The sequence below is a fragment of the Sceloporus occidentalis genome, unplaced genomic scaffold (genome assembly GCF_023333645.1).
Source record: "Sceloporus occidentalis isolate IW3139 unplaced genomic scaffold, rSceOcc1.0.p SCAF_6, whole genome shotgun sequence".
NCBI lineage: Eukaryota > Metazoa > Chordata > Lepidosauria > Squamata > Phrynosomatidae > Sceloporus > Sceloporus occidentalis.
The window spans coordinates 78878316-78899359 of NW_028316986.1; the positions used below are offsets into that span (position 1 = coordinate 78878316).

Here is a 21044-nt window from a genome sequence, read left to right on the forward strand (position 1 = left end):
AGAATTGGATTGTGGCTTTGGCACGGCTTCTGGACTCTTAGTACGCATGCATCATTGAAACAGCATACCTCCAAAGTGACCTGAAGCAGCTTTATTTTGGCCTGTCTGTATGGGGCCTAAGTCTGGAATGACTGTGTAAATAGAAAGAATGAAGATTTAAGGGGGAGCAAAAACATTAGAACCCACAGCGATCAAGTATTTGCAGTCTCCCTTACCTGAAATGCCTGAGACCAGAAGTGCTTGGGATTTTGGGGGGGTTTTTTGGATTTTGAAATAGTTGGCCTTCTGTATCCATGGATTTTTCATCTAAGTATTCAAACATCCACAGCATTTTAAAAAAAAAATCCCAAAAGCAAACCTTGATTTTGCCATTTTATATAGGGGACAACATTTTACTATGCCATTGTATATAATGGGACTTGAGCATCCACAGATTGAGGTCTCCATGGGAGATCCTGGAACCAAATTCCAGCAGATACCAATGGCCCACTGTATTTGCAAATACATAATGAAATATGTTGGAGATGGGACCCAAGTCCAAACATGAAATTCATTTATGTTTCATATACACCTTGTACATATAGCCTGGAAATAATTTTATACATAATATTTTTAATAATACTGTGCATGAAACAAAGTGTGTTTATACTGAACTATCCAAAAGCAAAAGTATCACTATCTCAGCTACCCACGAAAAAGGTTTTGCATTTTGGAGTATTTTGCAATTCCAGATAAGGGAGACTCAACCTGTATATCTAGAACACTTTCCTTGTTTCACTGCTGTCCAATTATGATATGAGGTTTAACGTCCTTCCTGGAGCTGAACAGTCAGAGAAGGGATTGGTACAGTTATACTTAGCATTTGAAAACTCTAGTGCTGAATGATGTCTAGTTAAGTGCGGATGCAACATTCTGTTGTTTGATACCCAGTGCACAGTAATTAAAGTATGCATATGCATTCAAGAATCAGCTCATAGTTAACAACATCAGATTTTTTTAAAATCCAATTTCTTAATAAGGGATGCCCAGATAAAATATAACAGACTTCATCTTTAACATTCCCTTCTCCCTTCCATCTAGTGCACTTTTTAAAAGTGCAGCAATGTATCACTCTCTCAAAGCAACTATCTTTAAAAAACACTCCCACACTTTATTAAAACATGACTGGAAAAGGCTGCTTAGTTTGAGAATCAACAATATAGCTGTTCCAGCTTCTGTGTTGGAGGAAGAAATGTATTCAACAGATACAGCAACTTGATGAATGACAAGCAGCCCATATGGCAACTGAAACAAGCTCTCAGAAAAACTGCAGCAATTGCAATATTCCAATAATTCTACCTTATCTGCTACAGAAAAAAAATCAGCAGCAAGTGAAAACCTTCTAATGGTTTTAAGAATATAATTAGAAACCCTGTTGAATTAAACAGGCTTGATCTGTTCTAGGATCCATTTGTCTTTTTGGTTGTCTATTGTATCCTCACCACTATTCTCCAGCACCACATCTCAAATTAGTTGATTTTCTCAAATGTTGATCTACCTAATATCCTTTCTTAAAGCATGTTAACTAGCAGGTGTCATAATCTCTTGTGGCAGTGAATCCCATAAACTGTACTGTTTAAGGCAGTACCTGTGTTTCTCTGTCCTTCAATCCACAGATATTGTTGTTGTTGACCATTAGAAGGTCTTCACTTGCTGCTGATTTTTTTCTATTGTTGTTGTTGTTGTTGTTGTTGTTGTCAGTTTCAATGGAAAACTAGATTTTAAGGGCATTCAGCCACAATTTATTTCATTTTCAGTCCTCTTTCTCAAATAAGGAATATGCCTTCTTTCATAGATAAAATACATTGAATTGATATTTTAATGTGTGATAAAATCCAAAGATTTATTTTATGATTATCACAACCAGTCCAGACTTCATCAGTATAGCAGGGATCAGGACAAATGCCCTAATGTGAAAATATTGTACAATTAGAATGAATCTTATTTGCTGTCTGTTCACATCTTAGACCTTTCTGATACTCCTTGTAATCTGTCTCTAATTTTATCACTCTGAGTATTTTGGTGTCACTCACAAATGTATCCATTTCACTGCTCACCCTTAATTTTATGTCATTTTATCAACAGTTTAAATAGCATGGGTCCTAATACAGACTATAAAGGCTTACATATTTTATTCCCTTCCAGTGTGAGAATATTTTTCTATTATCATTTCATTGAGAGTAACCATCCTCTTATCCCATCTCTGGTAAACATATACAAGGGGCTTTACCAATGTTCTCTGGATGTCCAAACAAACAGACTTTACTGGATCTTCATTGTCTATAGGCCTGTTTACAATTTCAAAAATACAGGTGCTGCAGGAATTCACTTTGCAGAAGCTATAATCATTCCTCCTCAGCAAGACTTGCTCTTCTATTTCTGTAGTGAACAACTGCCAAGGAATGGGCCCACACTGGAGCACTGAAGCTGCACCGCTGCTGTCACTCCTCCGTGCCCACCATCCCAAAATGAGATGGGCAAAATTTTAAAATTACCCCAAATGGCCAATATCCCTAAGATGTTTTGTTAAAATTCTTGGGCATTTTTGGTGTGTACTCCTTAGGCCTCTACAGGTTTTCCCCCTCCCCTCAAACAGAAATGGCCACTATGTTGGAAGAAAGGAGGTGGGAAAACATGTAAATCAGAGAAGTACTGCAGCTTACTGTTTTAATACTGCCAAAATATTATGGCTTTCACTTGGATGATTCTAGAACATTACCTAGATATATGCAATATTCAAAGAAATTCTTTGTAACCTGATGATGCATTCTGTCAATGATGTTTACAGTATACATCCATCTAAGAAGCTCGTTCTTAATAGTGTTTGGGTCAGTGGCTAAATATTTGGTCTTCGAAATTTAGTGGATTTATGTGACGATGTTTAACTGAGATTGTCTTTTAAAAAATGACGACATGTTGCATAATATTTCATTCTGTTGTTGATAATAGCAGATAATGATGGAAATTTTGTTCCAAGAACCTTTCCTACAAAGCTGAGTCTGAAACTATGGCAACCACTAAGAATGTTTACTATCATTCATCTCTTTTAAAAAGGAGATGAAGATCTGGGAGAGTAATAGCTCACCCATATATTTTTCACCATCAACGTTTGCTGAAGTTGCTATGAATTGCTGTGGGTTTGTTCTCTGCTGCCCTATAGGGTAGGACCAGGTCTAATGGCTTTAAGTTGCAGAAGGGTAGATTTTGATTGAACATTAGAAGGAACCTTTTGAGAGTAAGAACTGCTTGACAATGGAATCAATTACCTAGAGTGCTGGTAGAGTCTCCGTCTCTGGATGTCTTCAAAAAGAGGCTACCTGCTTGGGAAGCTTTAGCCAGATTTTTTGCATTGAGAAGGGGACTGGATTTATTATCTTCTGTGGCCCTTTCCAACTCTATGGTTCTATGCAATACTTTAGCTTTGCTATTCAATGAACTTTTTAACATTTTAAAAAACTAGCAGAATATGCAGTGAGCCCTTAGTATCCACTGGGGGTTGGTTCCAGGACACCCCCCTTCATGGATACCGAAATCTCTGGATATTTAAATGCAATGAATAGTAAAGTGGTGTCCTTTATATAAAATGGCAAAATCAGGGTTGTAATAATTTATATATTTTTAAAAATATTTTCAAGCCATGATGCTTGAATCCATGGATATGGATGGCTGACTGTATTCTTCATTTTAAAAATGCATGTTTGATGGAATATCACAAATGCACTCATCCCTTCCCATTCGCGGACTTGGGATCTGGGATTTTGATCTTTTGCAGATGGCAAGTGGGGAGAGACAAAATGGGGTGCATGGCAGCACATGCAGGAGTGCGGCCCCATTATAACCAATGAGGCTTAAATATCTGCAATATTTCCAATTCGCTGAGGGGTCCGGAACAGATCCCCTATGAATTGGGAGGGATGAGTGTATATCCATAACAGAAATATCCATTTAGGATATACAGGCATTCAGGACTACAGCCATGGTCTGCGTATCTCCTAATAGCAGCTGATAAGGATAGTTCATTGAATTTAAACAGTATGTGTAATAATCTAGTGTTTACCACTTTCATGATTTCTCATCTGAACTTTTAAATGAGTTTGTTAAATGAGTAGACTAACAAAACTCTTCATTGTATTGAATGTTTATTTTATGAAATACAGTGTGCCTGCGGGTGCGCTATATGCAGATTTGCGCATACGCTCAAACTTGGGTAGAGCTGCGCGGCGGTGCGTCCCATTGGAATGAATGGGGTGCACGCCCATGGTGCATGTGCTGCCACGCCACTGCAAGCACGAGCCCCATTCATTCCAATGGGGCTTGAGCATGCGTGGAATCCATCTTACGTGGGGGGGGGGGTGTCTGGAACGGATCCCCCGTGTAAGCCGAGGGTGCGCTGTACTTTATACAGAAACATAGAGCAAGTGAGATTTTTCTCTTTGGACTAAAAGGTGTTCAAAATAGTGGAAGTAACATTTTACTTTAAAACAGTACTTTTACTCAGCTTCAAGGAATGTACAACTACATTTTAGATCAGACTAGAACAAACTCAAAGTTGATATAATTTAAATTGCTTAGGTTTCCTGCAACAATTTCATACAATTGCATTCAAACAATTGCAGTCTGGGGATGGGGAGGTGGTACTACACACATACACACAAGCACAGCCCAAATAATTGGTTGATCCTCCTTCTACCCCAGCCAACCAGAACATTTTTTCAATTTTCTTATAAGGACCATTCTCCATAAAATTAAATTTAAATAATTATTGGATACATAATGAATCAAAAGCTTTCTTTCCTTAAGACAGACCAATAACCTTTTCTTTAACAGACACCAAGAGCTCCCCCCTCCCTTTACAGCTACTTGCAGGTTTTTTTTTTGGTTAACTTCACATGTGCTCTGAAGTCCATAGGAGGAAACACCCAATAGGAACGTGGAAAAACAGAGCTAGCTGGCACCCTATCATCCCACTTCTAGTAAGATTCCCCTCCCTTAATTATGTTAATTTAGGGCCTGAACAGACAGGTCAAAATAAAGCTGCTGGGTCACTTTGAAGCTATGCTGTTTAAATGACACACACATCTTAAGAGGTCAGAAGCTGCATTAAAGCGACGCTCCAGTTCTTATTTAAACAACATAGCTCCAAAATGACCTGAAGCAGCTTTATTTTGCCCTGTCTGTTTGGGCTCATAGTTACTCTAAACTTTCAAAGCCTGGAAATCAACTTGAGATGAAGGAGCTTTGGAAAGACCAAGGAATTCCAGGCAAACCACCACTAACTAATTTTAACTAATTAAAAAAAATCTGGATCCAAATTTGTTCATCACTGGAAGCATGTTGCCCTCAAAAGCAATGCAGTCCTTCACCAATACTGTTTTGTTATGATAGCAAGTTGCTACACATGATAGGGGAAATGACCTATCAGGTTTATGTTACTGGACTCAGTAATGGTACCTCAAGTACTGTACATCCAGTTTCCTTAACAGCCACCATCCATTCACAGATTGATACCGTTCTCTGTACATCTGGGAGCTAGCTGTGTGGACTGGCAAATGCAACTCGTATTTTCTTTTTGGTGCCAAGTCCTCATTGTTTTTAAATGGATTCAAGGGACTGCTCATTTAATTTAGTCTCCCTCTGAAAGTTTTTATCATGCTCACTGGCTATATTACTTACCTCTCTGTGTTTAAGTTTGCACAGTTTATTGCGTCCATTTTTTTTTTTACTTTATTCTCCTATTTTTACAATACAGATAGTAGGACAGTGCTAAAAGACAATGCTAAAAGCTGCCACAAATCAGGAATGAAGAGGACAAGGAAACCAGGGATAAAGAGGATGTATTACTCAGTTTAACAGCCAATTAATGAAATGAACTTTGTTCTTTGTCTACCATTTGGTCCTCTTTTGTACTAACTCTAACAAACAAAATAATCCCTGTGATACATGCAAATTTCATAACATGTGAAAATGCCTGTGGATCCTGGGGAGGCTTTTCCAGTCTTTGTAGAGCTTTCTTTTCAAAGCATGTAAGAAACCAAGAAGAGTCATATTGGATCAGTATTGAATCTAACATTTTGTTCACACAGTGGCTAAGTCCTCCCTTCAATACTCCTTTTCTGTTTCTGTCAACAACACCTCTATTCGACCGGTCCAGTAAGCTGGCAGTCTTGATTTCACTTTTGATTCCTCTCTATCTTTTATCCCCCACATCCAGGCCACGGCCAAAGCCTGTAGATTTTTTCTTTACAACATTGCCAAAATCCATCCATTTCTCTCAACCTCCACTGCCAAGACTCTGATCCATGCTCTGGTGGTCTCCCGACTAGATTACTGCAGCCTCCTTCTGGCAGGGCTTACTCTCTCTCATATTCATCCTTTAATTTCCGTTCAGCATTCAGCGGCACACATCATTACATCCGCTCACCGCTTTGACCATGTTTCTCCTTTATTATCATCTCTTCACTGGCTCCCCTTTCCCTTCCGTATTTAGTATAAGCTTTTGTTATTGACCTTTAAAGCCCTGCATGGGCTGGCCCCTCTTTATTTATCTGAACTTCTTTCTCCGTACATTCCCACTTGTACCTTCCGTTCTAGTAGTCAAGGTCTGCTGTCCCAGCCTAGGATCTCCACTGCCCCATCTCGGATTCATCCCTTCTCACTTGCTGCCCCTCACTCCTGGAAACTTCTTCCCCCGCAAACACGGGTCATCACTTCTCTGACCACTTTTAAATCTGTTCAGGGAAGCATTCCCAGGCACTGTGTGATTATCTATCTGACTTTTGATTGGATAGTTGATGTTTTTAATTGTTGCCTGCTTATTTTAACCAGTTTTATTTTATATTATTACCTATTGTTTTATACGTATTTTGTAGATTGTATGCCATTGGCAGGTTTTATTGTTATTGATTTGATCATTTGTATGTACAGTGCTGTGTACATTTACAGCACTATAGAAATAAACTATAATAATAATAATAATAATAATAATAATAATAAGGTTATATACATCATTTGATAAGATAAATAGTATTTCATAAGTATTTTATATCTATATGTAGATATTTTGTTATAGCTGGTGTGTGATAGGTAAATGTACTGATGGTCTGTTATGTATTGATATGTATTTGATTATGTATATTATATGTTGTATGTTATATGTTTTTAAGTAATAAACTTTATATATTTTTTAAAAAATAGAATTTTTTAAAAAAATTAAAAAGGAAAGAAATGCTATTTTTCTTCCTTACACAATATAGCAAAGATATTACTGAGCTTACATTGTTTGCCCCTCTAATCCTCAGATGTGGATGGTAATACCAATGATAGGGTGCTTTTAAAAACCCAGCAGAGCACCAGTTTTTCATCTAAATATTCAGAGTACGTGGGGTGGGGAGCCATTTGGCTCTCTTATTTCTGTCTCTTTTCCCCAGTTGGGACTCAAACCACTTTAGCATTTTTTTCAAAATGTTAAAAATCCACAAGATATAAAAGTTATAAAAAAACAGATTTAAAAACACATACAGATTGAGTATCCCTTATCCGGAATTCCAAAATACAAAATACTCCAAAATCTAAAATTATCCACATAGGTGGATAATCTACCTTTGCTTTCTGATGATTTACTGTATACAAACTTTAAACACAGCTTAAATCTGAAGGGAAGCACATTAAGATGCTATCCACTCACTTTTTAAAGGACTAGGAGACAGGCAGGTAAACCTTTTCTGGGCTATAAATTGATGCAGTACCATACTTCAAGATGCATCCATGGAATGCCTCAACATAGCAATAAGGCTGTGATCTTATGCATGCTTCCTCAGAAATAAACTTCATTATATAAAATGGGACATGGTGTATTTTGGCTACCATATTTATGTAAAAGGAACATAGATTAATATTTTCGTCATAGCCCTTGATGGCACACTCCTCAGTATTTTGGCCATGTCAAGTCTAACTGAATATTGAGATGTTTCTATGCACAGATACACTACATCTCTCTAAATAAATGCATAACCAGGTGAGTAACATAATCAAGTGGGTGAGCACTAGGGGGAAAAAATTAACATATACAAATATGCAAGAACAGAAGAAGGTGATAATCAAAGTAGATCCAAAGGGAGAGCACCTTATATGCTAAAAACACTACAGTAAGAAAACTTTGGCATGGGACTGTTTTGCTCTAAAATTTAGCTTTATAATTTTGAAAGTGTTGATTATCATTTTACTTTGATATGCATGATTACTTAGGCAAAATTGTTTGATTTCTAATTAATACAAACTAAAACTCATCCTTTGTGTGTCTGTGTGTCTGTGTAAACTTCCTGTGGAATAAATGACATGGAATTCACTGGGACCTACTGCCCAGCAAATATGAATAGAATTGGGTGGTAAAATATTTAACTACTAATTGATATATGAATAAACAAAAGCAACTAAACACATATCAATCATGGTTTTATTGTGTGCAGATATCTTATAGACTTTGACTGTTGACAGTATGTATCAGCATTTACACAAATGAAGAGAAGAGATTATGGTATATGATTCCACACAATATACAAAATCCAATCAGCAATTAGGCTGCATTTTGAGGTATTTAAAGGTTTTATAATTCTTTCATCAAGACACTCCCTACAGATCATCAAGGCAACAATTACTAAGAATATGCCCCATTACTATAAAACGACTGTTTTGAGTGTGACATCTTGCTCAAAGAATATTTCAATTGTATATATGCAAACACGCAGACGCAAATGATCCTTTAACACTACATTTATAAAGGAGGTGAAACCACTGAAAATAAGCATTTCATTTTAATAAACATAAATAAACAAAGAAGTTGGAACTCCCTGAGAAAGGAAGTCTTAGGACAAAATGGACCATCATCAAGAATAGTATATGCTTTCACCTTTATTTGTAAATCATTAATTGCAGCACAAAATATTAAACTAAAAGTCAGGATAACCTTTCAGAAGATTAACCTGCCTTTCAGTTTCTTTTTGTCTTAATTCAATTTTAGGTTCTTAAGCAGCAGTTATTTCTGTCTAGTCACCCCCACCACTGTACTGGAAAAACAAATTAGACCTCTAGTCAATATAGAATGGGTTTAATAGAGAAAAGAGCAAATGCCCCTCCTACAAAGGCACACATTTTATGAAATCCATTTATCCCCAGACATCTTTAAGGAAAGGCAGGTGTTAGATTTCTAAGTTTTAAGTAATGTTAGAAGTGAGGGGGGAGAAAATAAACTCAGTATTATGTGCATGCATGTATATACATGCATGCACACTCTCTCACACACATTTACTTGCAAGTTTTTATTAACTAGAATTTCTGTACTTACATATCTTATAGTAAGAGATTCAGATATTCTACTCCTTCCACGCCCAGGGATTACATCTAAAGCTATTGTCTGCTCCGAACTGAGCACCTCTTGCAATCTCTTTCACAACAACCCCCAACTGATTGTCCTTGCCATCTGCAGTGAAAGCCTTAAAGCGTCACCCACAGTCGTCTTCGCATCATGCTTTTACAAAGCCCCACACTTTACCATATTGTATAACAACAAGATGTACTTTCACAAAAGCATACTCAGTGAAATCATGCAGAAATATGAAGATGGGGATGGAAATCATGTGCTTTCAATAGCATATTGCCACAGACGTCTTAAGGCTATTTATGAGGAGGATTTCTGAAATAAGCTAGGGGGCTACAGAGACAGCACATCATAATGTTCTTTTCCCTCCTTTACGCAGAAGATTTCCACCACAAACTATTCCCCACCACCACCTTCTACCAACACATGCATGCACACATCTGCTGGAGACAGATGGGGTCATATAGACAGTAGAAAGCTCCCTCTAGCAAAAAAAAAAAAATGACAATCATAAACAATTTGTCAAAGACAGTTCTGAAAGTTGATGGCTCACCAAAACTAGGAACTGTTTGATTACTAACTGTTTTCCCCCTACTGCATCTAAATACCTAGAACCTCCTACCCCAAGCATTTAAACCATTAGCAAAACAATCAAGTGCTCTAACTATAAACTTAGAACTTTGAAAACATTAGTACTAAACCTGCCTATACAGATGCATACACACAGACATACAGAGACACAATTTTGAAATGCGAAGAAAAAACACGTGGCTATGCTCTTCCAGTTAATTATCAAAGAAACTTCTGATGATAAATAAAAAGGACAAAAGAGCAACAGTAAAAATCAACTCACTGTTTGTACTGAATTCACTGTAAATAAATTGTTCTGAAATGTAACCATTCAACTGAACCCGGCTATTATTTTCAGGCTCCTAAGCAGAGGACAAAGGGACCAGAAATTCTTTTGATAAGGAGTCCTTTCCTTTCAGTTATCAAATTACATGCTGATTGTTATATTGTTGTTGTATTTAAACAAAGACAAAGGAACCCACACAATGAAGCTGTCTCCTCTTTATTTTAAGCAAGGAGATTGGCACAAAGGGGAAGGAAGGAGTGTGGCCTCCCTTTGGCTCACAAGAGACTGTGCAATGATACTGAAGAGAGAAACTGCAGAGTGGGCATTTTCAGAACAAGGGCATAGAAATTAGACTGAATGTGGGACAAGCAAGAAGTTACTTTGCCCCTAAATGATCCTAGAATAGAATCCAATGTTGGTTGAAGAAACTTCTTCAGTCATGTTCCTTCAGGATCCCAAACATCAAAAATCTCTCAAGGTAAAAGCAAAGAGGAGCATGGGGACCTCACTGAATTCTCTTTCACTACCTATCTATATGAGAAATATCCAGAGTGGAGGATAGACACTGCACCTCTCTTAAGAAGAACCAAAGGATTACAGAGATTCATTTTCTTAAATTAACATTAATGCAACACTCTACTCCATATATTGTATTTCATGGTAATACAAAAAAGGAAGGAAGGAAGGAAGGAAGGAAGGAAGGAAGGAAGGAAGGAAAGACAATGGGTGGGGAGAGAACTATCTGGCTAAAGGATGCCATACAGACACCCTCTGAATGTGGGAAGAGGAGGATCTGAAAATCAGCACCCAAAACCTTTGCATCTGTTGCTCCCACCACTGGACTCCTGCCGGCAGCCTGTTGTAAGCTGTCTATAGAATGCCACTGAAACCTGAGGAAGAGGATTTCTATCTGTAATGCATTTGGCTAGAAGCCCAATGACTAAGAGACAAGCTGGAACTATAGACTTGACGTGAGAGGCATAGCATATTGCCTCTGCGACTTCCAGTAGTTTTTTTTTCTCCCCATGTAGTACATGTCCATTCATTTATTGCTATTCTTCATAGATCATCTCCCCAAAGAATTTTCCAGTAAATTATTTCAGTATTGTAAAGCAAACATTCCCTGTTGCTCATTTTTTTAAAAAGTCTCCCTCTATGTAGTACAGAATCCTCATCACATACCATAAACTATATACATAAAAATTCCATCTTTGTACTAAAAAGCCAGTCACACAATGTATAGAGTTATGAACATAAAAGATTTTTAAAAAGTAATCAACCTTGTTTAACTGAATGTAATGCATCCACTAATGTAGGTGATGTTCAGATTATAATGCAGCCACAACTTTAACTGCCTGTCATCTGGCACCTGTGGCTTTCCACAGTGCCAAAAAGCTTTGGACTGTAGCTTCCCAGAATTCCTCATCAGTGGCCCTCCCAACCTTGTTAAGACTGTTTTAAACTTCCATAGTTCCTGACTCCACAGCTTCCACAATTGCTGACTGTTTGTCATGTGGCAAGGTTTATGGAAGTTGCAATCTGAAACATCAAATAGGCACCAAGGTTACTTAGATGTCAGATAAAGGAAAACAAAAGAGATAGAACCTATATGAAGTTGAAGGCTTTCATGGGTGGCATCCATAGATTTTGTGGGTTTTCTGGGCTATGTGGACATGTTCTAGAAGAGTTTCTTCAGCATCTGTGGCTGGCACCTTCAGAGAATGATAGAACCTATACATTTTTTTTACAAACTGAGATATGGCCACATATTATCTGCTTGATTTTCTATGATTTAAGAATTACTAGAAACTCAATGACAAAAAAATAAAAATAAAAAAATAAACATATCCCAGGAGGGAAAAAATAGCTGCTGATTTTTGTCATCAAGTAGCATCCAGGAAAAGTCTGATCCCTTATTGATTTGTTGTTATTTATCATTTGTTTGAACTGTCTATTTTCACAGTTTCCCTTGATTGCTAGTTTGCGTGGAGGAGGGGTGAGGTCTCTCCTTTTGCCATGCTGGTACCCTGCCAGTCAAACATCATGCGGAGGATCTCCAAGAACATCTTTTCTTGTAAATTATTGCTTCCTGACAGCTTTACAATGTCAAATTAAATTCTTTTTTTAAATTATTCTTATTTTTTAAGAATGAAAACAGTGGTATGTAGTATACCAACTGTGGGCTGTGGTTTCCCTCACCAATACTCCTTTGTTAGGTTTGTAGCTTTTATTTTAGGTATTTTTATTGACATATAAGTTTGGTAATATAAAATAACTACAAAACAACTTAAAATTAACTAAACTACACTACAAACTAAAACAGACTACCAAACTGCATCAAACAAACAAAAACACAAAAGGGAAAATGAATGACTTCCAACTTCCTTTTTTTGCTTCTCTCTCCCTTAAAGTAGAGAGATCAGAGGCTTGGGAGGTGGCTAAAAGCAGCAAAAAAAGAAGATAATAGGGAGGCCTGAAGAAGGAGAGTGGTATCTACAGTAGTCAGTGGGAGTACAAAAATCTGAAGCTGGCTTGGCCCAACATTGCACCACTAATTGGCTTTCCTAAGCAATACCAGTAAGAGCCTGGCTCATGGAGAACAACAGCAAAGTGAGAACAATAGTCAGTAAAAGCAGCAGTTAGAACCTTTGGCAATTGGTCCAGGTACAATCTAGGCCTATGCAACTTAGTGCATTTATGACATTGTTGTCATAGGCAGGAGTTTCCTTGCTGCTTGCCGTGGAGGAAAGAATAATTGCACCAAAGAAGCTGTATATTGGTCAGAATTCAGCTTCTGGGGGCAAAAATAGCATCTCTACCCACCAAGTTCACATTAAGCTGTGCAGCACTGCACTAGCCTCCTAGGCCATACTTTTTTTTTAATTCTTTGGCTAAGAATGTGATACTGCCCAACTAAAATTCATTTTTGTCGATCAGGGTAGAGGTGAGGTCTCTGTGAGAAATAAGATCTCACCTCCTGTTGATAGTAATAATTCTCTCTCTCCCCCCCTCTCTCTCTCTCACACCAAAACTGGTGTGAAATCAGACCAAAACACTTGACTGGCCACATCTTTCAGATAGGCTAATATTTTATTTTATTAATTGGACTTACACCACAAGTTTCTCCTGAGAAGGGATCCTTTCGACACTTTGTTCAAATAATTTTTCATAACTTGATCATTAAACAGAAAACTAAATTTTCAAGAGCTGAAGGAATACAAATATTAAACACTGCAACTAAGAGCAACTTCTTGTTGTGTGCATTCAAGTTTTTTCCAACAGATGGCAACTGTATCTGAGGGGTTTCTTGGCAGGATTCATTCAGAGGGGGTAGCTTTTGCTAAGACTGTGACTTGCCCAAGGGTTTCCATGGCCAAGCAGGGGTTCAAACTCTGTTCTCCATAGTCACGGTCCAACACTCAAGCCACTGCACCACACTGGCTCTCAACAACAATTTCTAGATCACACTTAAAAACACAAAATCCTTTACAAACCTTATTCATTCAGGTAACTATCCTGTTATTGTTGTTTGTGTGGGGTTGTTTGTTTTTCTACAACAGATAGACAGAAAATCTGAACCCAAGCTTCCCAGAAAGAAGCTGAGAGTGCTGTCAACTAATCAGACACAGGTTGCAAGCAGGTAGGCTACAGTAGCTTACAATTCACCACCAAGCATGATCATCATGAAAAGACATAATTCATTTTTTACCTTTAGGCCTGTTTCAAGAAGCAGTTTTCCTATATCACATTGATCATTGTAGGTACTACAAATTGAAGTTAGATGAATACCAATAGTATTTTCTGCTATAGTACCAGATGAACAAAAGCTATCTCTCTATTTACGGATTAACCTGCCCTTACTCTGAAAAAAAGTTCTTAAAAATTGTGCTTACCTTGAAAGGTAACTCAAGCTTTTCCTTCTGTGGAACCTGGTCCAGAGTGCCATCCGTGCTGCTCCTTCTTAGACTTGTGGTAACATCAGGCACATTGCTGAAATCTTTGCATAAATTAAACAAAATAAAATATCACAGTATTAAATTATCAGAAGTTGAAAAGTGTGTTGTTCCTCATTAACAGATACTCTCTGTATAGGAAGAAACTCACATACAGCCCTGAGCTTTTGTCTCTTTTTTAACAGCAGTTCAGCTAAAATAGCTCACTGAAGTAATGCACATATTTCATTGGCTAGACTAAACCTATCCTTCTTCTATTTCTAATGTAGCATCATCTGTCTGAAGTATGGCACAGCTTGTGCTGGCTGAGGGGAACAACCAGTAAAAATGATTCCACGTATCAAGTGATTCTTCTGAACAAACACAGTTTTCTATATGGCGTGACTTTAAATTCTTACGTGTATGTGGGAAACCTGCCATAACCATGCCAACAGAACTATTTTTGCATATAACAATGTGCACCATCATGAAGGTAACTGACAGCTTCCACCAAGGAAGGGTGGCAATTTCCTACTGAAAAGTACTTACATTCTTTAGATATCAATACCTTATGCAAATGTGCATAAATAGATCTGATTAAAGTGAATGGATTTTGTAAAACTGAGGAGAAAATTACTAAAAATTAATATGGCAAAGATAGGAAACAGCACTTAGGAAAGCAAATGCAGAGATGTTGTGCTGGCTCTATTAATCCAGAGTGTACCTTATTTTTAATAAATGTTTGAAACACCACTGCACTTAGTGAATACCGTCAGTGTTCAAACTATCCTACTTTCAAGACATTCTTATAAAATACTTTTAGAATATTTATAGAATACTTCCAAGAAAATTTCTGCACAATATGTATCTCCAAAGTTCAAGCCAGGGCATTATACAGGTGTTTTGGACCTGTTTTCATACTTTTTGAACTAGATTATGAGACAGCCAACACATGCATTTTTCTTGTGGACTGGAACAGATGATGAGAAAACAGTTCAAAAGCTATTATGAAAGCAGTTTGTAACCACTCGCAATCTTCTCACAAGGAAGACTAACAAACATCTAAGTCCTTAGAAACAAGGGCGGGTTACAAACCGCCCAAAAATACGTATGGAATACTTATTAGGGTTAGGAAGGGGTGGTGCTTCCGCACCCCCCTAACCCTAGTACGTATGGAAAACGTACAACATGGCGGCGCCCCTTCCACATGGGGGCCGCCATGTTTACGTATCGGACACTGTGCATCCGCACGTGTCGCGGCGTCTATGACGTCGCGAGTCCGCCCCTGGCGCCTCGCAACGTCATAGAGGCGCCGCTTAAAGAAGCTCCATTTTGGAGCTTCTTTTTTGCTCCGCAAGGGAGCCGCACGGTGTGGCTGCGGCGGCTCCCTTACGGAGCTAACGGCGGCGGTGGCAGACCGCCTCAAAGCGGCGGTCTATAACCCGTCAAGGTTAATAAGTTACTGCCCTGAAAGCCCAGACAATTATTCCCTTTGTCTTCTAAATCTTCATGATATATTCACCACATTTTGAAGTTACTTCTGCTCTGAGATCATTACTAGGGTCTGCCAATCAGTATTTCTACTTTGTATGCATGCATGTACTTCAGACTATGAATGTAAAAGCAACAGTAGTAACTTGAACTTTATAGTAACCACTACCTGCAAACTACTAGAGGCAGGTTTCCTATGTAACCTTTTAGTGTCTAAAAAAAGATAACTGACTGGTAAATTGTAAATTAAATTCTATTCCACATCTAGAATGGTAGCTAGTATGCATTTGTCAATTATATATCCTCAGAGTTTCAGTTTAACTAATCTTTTTCCTATACAATTTGAACAGACTTTTAAGATATAAAATTATATATATTTAGTTGTTATTAATTTTAATGTGTTGTAAGTTGCCTTGATTCCCAATGCAGAATAATGAGGAAGAGGAGAAGGAGACAGTTAATATGATCTTTGTTGCCAATTCCAACCTCTTCTTCATCAGCAGAACTTTGAAGATCTTGTATGTGTGATAAAGGAAAAGTAACATAGCATGGATAAAATACAAGTAAATACCATTCAAAAGAGGCAATATGAACATAACTCTCTCTCTCTCTCTCTCTGTGTGTGTGTGTGTGTGTGTGTGTGTGTGTGTGTGTGTATATTCTCAACATGATCCTTCATAGGCTTGGGGGACAAAAATCCTGAAGGACAGGAAAACAAACCAGAATAATGTCAAATAAATGGAGGAAGTCAGTCTTTCTAGCATGTAAGAACAAGCAGATGCAAACTTCACATGTTGCTTTAGTCTGTTAAATTAATGAAGGCTTAATTACATGCTAATCAGCTATTCAGCATTGCTCTTCCTAACTCATTCATCTCCCTGTAAATGAAGAGGAAATTACAATGAGGGATAAGGAGGAATGGAGAGCTTCCTTTTTAAGTATCTGCCTGTTAGGACATTTTCTCACCACTTGCAGTTCTATTTTGATCACTTGCCCATTTGGGTGACAAGAATCGTGTAGCTCATCAACAAAAAACATCAAGTTTTACCAGATGTCAAGCATGTGATAGTGCTGATTCTCCCTGCTTCAAGCTAGAACATGGAGGTATAATCTACCTTCTACAGTACTGACACTAATAAAGGGAGGGGTGGAGATTGGAAAACTAAAACTAAAAGCACTTAGGCATGTATGCAATGTATGCAAATATGGAACAAGCAAACAGGCTCCCCTCAGACTTGCCTGTGATATAGTCAAAGCCTATATCAACTGTCAACATTTTTTAAATTCTGTCAATACATTTCTTGAATAAGAATGGAGGGGTGGAATGGAATAAGAATGGAATGGTGAGACAGGGAATAAGACATAACATGGAAAGTTGTTGAAATCGGGACAAAACATAGGAAAACAAGATGCTTTTACAGTTAACTCCTGTAACATGTCTGGAATACTGCTCTGCCATAATCACTTTGATCCACTGTGGTCCTGTCTAGTATTTACGATCATGCTATGATCCCCATATCCATTCTACCATGTTGGCTCCTAAGGGCAAGACTCTAATGACTGATTACTCAAAATTAAGTCCTAGCTGGTTACAAAAATAAAATGCCTCTATGTTTGCTGTGGCCTAAAATAGCTCCTGATGTTCATGCTTACAAGTGATAAAAATAAATAAATCAGGCTTTCTAGGCAATAATTGTCTGTCCCTTTCTGGCTACCCTAAAATTATCAATTTCTTCTTTGCAGCTACAATGATCCATCCATGCAGTCTTTTTTTTAAATTAGAGAAGTCATACATAAGCAAAAATTGAATTAGTTTGTGCAAAGACTCTGCCACAATATGGTCACCATAGCAGATGGGAAGGAAATTTTGTTTGGGCACCCAGAGTGTATCAGGATCCAGGCAATGGTCTCCCTGTTCCCTGGCAGTAAAAGCTAACAGCAGATCATCTGGGATCAAGTAGGCAAACATTCCCTTCCTGAGAGAGCCATTCTTCCTTTCTGAGTGATGCTCCCTTTGGGGATGGTTGATGCACTATTACTTCCGCTGTTGAGTCTTCAGAAAGAGCATTCTGAAACAGCCCAGGGAAAAGGATACTTGAGAGAAAAAGAGACCATGCCATAACAGGAAAGAAAATGGAAGGAAAACAATGAAAAAACATAGGAGAGTGCCAATCTAAAACATGGGCCTGTTCTTCTGATACTTGCATCAATAGCACATTTGCCAGTGTCCGGGGCTGATTACAATTGTACTATTAAATAAGAAAAGGAGCCACAAACCAAGACTTAGGGAATGCACCCCAAGTAGGCAGAAAACACCACAAGTATGGATCTGTTTGTGTAGATACTTTGTGATAAGCAAAATAATTACTTGTGTCAATTATTAACACACACACACATTTATATATGTGCATACATGTATATTTGGCAGTCTGTACAGTCTCTGGAGGAACCCTGAAAAGTGCCCTTAGACCTGTCACAGTTGCCTATCCTTTCCATGGACCACTATTTTTGCATATGAATGGTATACAGAAGAGACAGAAATTTTTATCTGCCAATTCACAATATGTTCTCAGCATCTGTAAACAGAGATGTTCTGCTATTTCATAGTAATAATCTATGAACCCCAACAGAAAAAAATGCCTCTCAAGTGCATTTTTAGGATGTAAAATGTTCTTCGTTATTATACTAGAAGACAATTTTTCAAAGCAAGAAGCCTTTTCAGTGCATCCTTAAAGACAATATAAGAATTCTGTTATTGACATTTAATTCCATTTATGTCCACTGGGTCTCTGCCTTAAGGATCAATGGTGGTGTAAAGATACCATTAGGTTCAAGAATAGTAGAACAGTATTTTCAGAATACACTGGACAGGACATTTACCATAAAAATGTACAGTGTCAAGCAAGAACTATGATAACGATAATAGAACAGTTACTTGCAAAACACTTTACTGGATAGTTAAAATTGGGGGAAACCTTAGGGTTTTTTTTTTTTTAATGAATGGTCAGATTTCTTATGCTGTTAAATCAGGAGTTTTAAGTTTCTCATATCTTTTCAGCTGGGTTGATCGGAAAGCAAAAAAGTGCCGAAGTATTTTAACTGGATCAAAAATAAAGTGGGTCCTCCATGTTTGCTGAGACTAGGGGCGTAGAACCCCTGTGAAAAGTGGAAAAACACAAATAAAAAACCACTATATTTTACTTGAGAGAACTCTCTCTAGCAATCTCTAGATCCTTCAGTGCAAGCCTATTTTCCACACCTGCTGGATGTTAACTACAGAACTGTGCTGGAGGACCAACAAATGCCTAGAGAATCTCTAGGTCCTCCAGCACAAATTCAGGTGGACATTGACCACAGAGTTGCATCAAAGGACCTAGAGATTTCTAGACATAACATATTAATCAAATATATGAATAATCAAATCTGTAAAAGGCACAGTAATAAATGTGGGAGGCTGACTGTACATCAAAAATGCAGTATCCTGATGTTCCCTCAGTATAAAGGTGCTCACTGGAAAAATGCTGGAGTGGCATATGGGTGTATGGTAGCCTGAAGAATACAAACAGCTGCTCAATAAATTAAACAATTTCCTTTTTGCTACCAACATTTCTGAGATTTACCAGTTTGGCCTGGGAGATAAATTACTTTATTGTCAGCAGAAAAGAAGTAGCAGACAGATTTTCAGCTTTGGATGCTTTTGCAAAACAGTTACACATTACAACGATACAAAAGCTATCAACTTACTGCATCAATCTCTTCTGCTACCTTTCTGTAATCAATATGTAACCTTTATTAAAACAAACTGTTCAAAGAACTCAACAGCAGACTATTTTATGTCTCAAAAGCACACAGAGGTAAATATTTATGCCTAATCAACTAATTAATCAATTAGCCAATTAACCTGGAACAAATTTCAACATTAATGTTTGCCCATGTAACTTCAACAGGTAAATATATAATTATTACAATAAGCACAGCTCACATCAGCAAAACATGTATTTTCTGGCGTATAAGACGACTGGGCGTATAAGACGACCCTCAACTTTTCCAGTTAAAATATAGAGTTTGGGATATACTCGCTGTATAAGACTACCCCTCTACCAATGCACACCAAATTAAAAAAAAAATCAGATTTGATTTCAATATGATAATTTTAATTCAAATACTTATGACATGCAGGTACTTAGCAGGAAAACTTGTTGTATGCAAAGCCTGCTTGAATTGCGCAGCTCTCCCTGCCTGCACAGCCCTCCCTGTCTCCAAGATTTTATTCTACCATACTTGTACAGCGCCGCCCTTGCTGCTTTCATACGATCGCCGATATGGTGGGGATGCGGCCTTTTTGAACTCCCCCCACCATATGTGGCAACCGCAGATTCTCCATGCTGGCTCAGAGGTTTCAGCACCTGCTCTATAAGATGACACCCAGCGTATATGACGACCCCTGACTTTTGAGAAGATTTTCCTGAGTTAAAAAGTAGTCTTATACACCAGAAAATACAGTACATTCATTTCAAAGCTCATTTCTACAGCTGATTTCTAATTTTTTTACTTTTGTCCATCAGACTTCCACAGGAAGTTTAACTTGAATAATGAGTATCAACAGGACAGATAAACAATTAGAATCAAAGTGATTTAACCGAGTGCTGGAAGGATTAGAAGTCCTGCTGCAGCACAATGTTCTATGTGTCCGTTCAAAAGCAAATCATATTGGGTTCAGTTATTGTGGTGGTGGTGGTGTGTTGCTGTGTGCCTTAAAAGTTATTTCTGACTTATGGAGACCCTAGAGTCTATCATGGGTTTTTTTTGGCAAAAATTATGTGAGTGAGTATGCAGAGGGGGTTTGCCCTTGCCTTCTTCTGAGAGTGATAAAAGTGTGATAGTTGGTTCCCATGACCAAGTGGACATTTGAGCCATGGTATCCAGTGTCCTAGTTTAACACTCAGACCACTACACCACACTGGCTGGAGTTCAATAATCAAATGAAATAACCCCCATAGACGCTTGCAGAAAAATAAGGAGGGGAAAGCGTTGTCTGTATGCCTATCTGTAACCCAATTATCCACACATCCAATTTCTGCTTTTCAACAACAGAAATTCTGAGGCACAACACAAGGCACAACTCAATCACACATGGAAGTCTCCTGTCTTCTATTGCTCCATCCCCATGTAATCCAACTGTCCCAAAAATCTGTGGAGTACCCTCACAGAAAGAGAGCATATCATGAATGCACATGATAGTCACTCTGTAGGCTTCTGATCCAGCTATGGGGGAAAGCTGGACTTTTTTAAAAAACAATTCCATCTCCCCACCATTAAAATGTTTGTCCATTCTTATATTGCATAAACATAC

General features: G+C 37.9%; 1 protein-coding gene across 3 annotated transcripts in view; it reads right to left on the reverse strand.

The window, feature by feature from the left end:
* The window catches only part of TIAM2 (TIAM Rac1 associated GEF 2), a 156746-nt gene that overhangs the window by 36857 nt on the left and 98845 nt on the right, over positions 1 to 21044 (reverse strand). The window contains exons 1-2 of one of the 3 annotated variants that reach the window (XM_089530150.1): positions 14373 to 14383; positions 14162 to 14265 (exon numbers count right to left, since the gene is read on the reverse strand). Coding sequence is in view for 1 of the 3 variants with exons in the window: in XM_089530152.1 (XP_089386278.1) it covers positions 14162 to 14265 (104 nt within the window). In the remaining 2 variants the exon portion in view is untranslated. Of the gene's footprint in view, positions 1 to 9379; positions 9480 to 14161; positions 14266 to 14372; positions 14384 to 21044 lie in introns of those variants that run through there. The other 2 variants (XM_089530152.1, XM_089530151.1) reach the window with 2 other exon arrangements.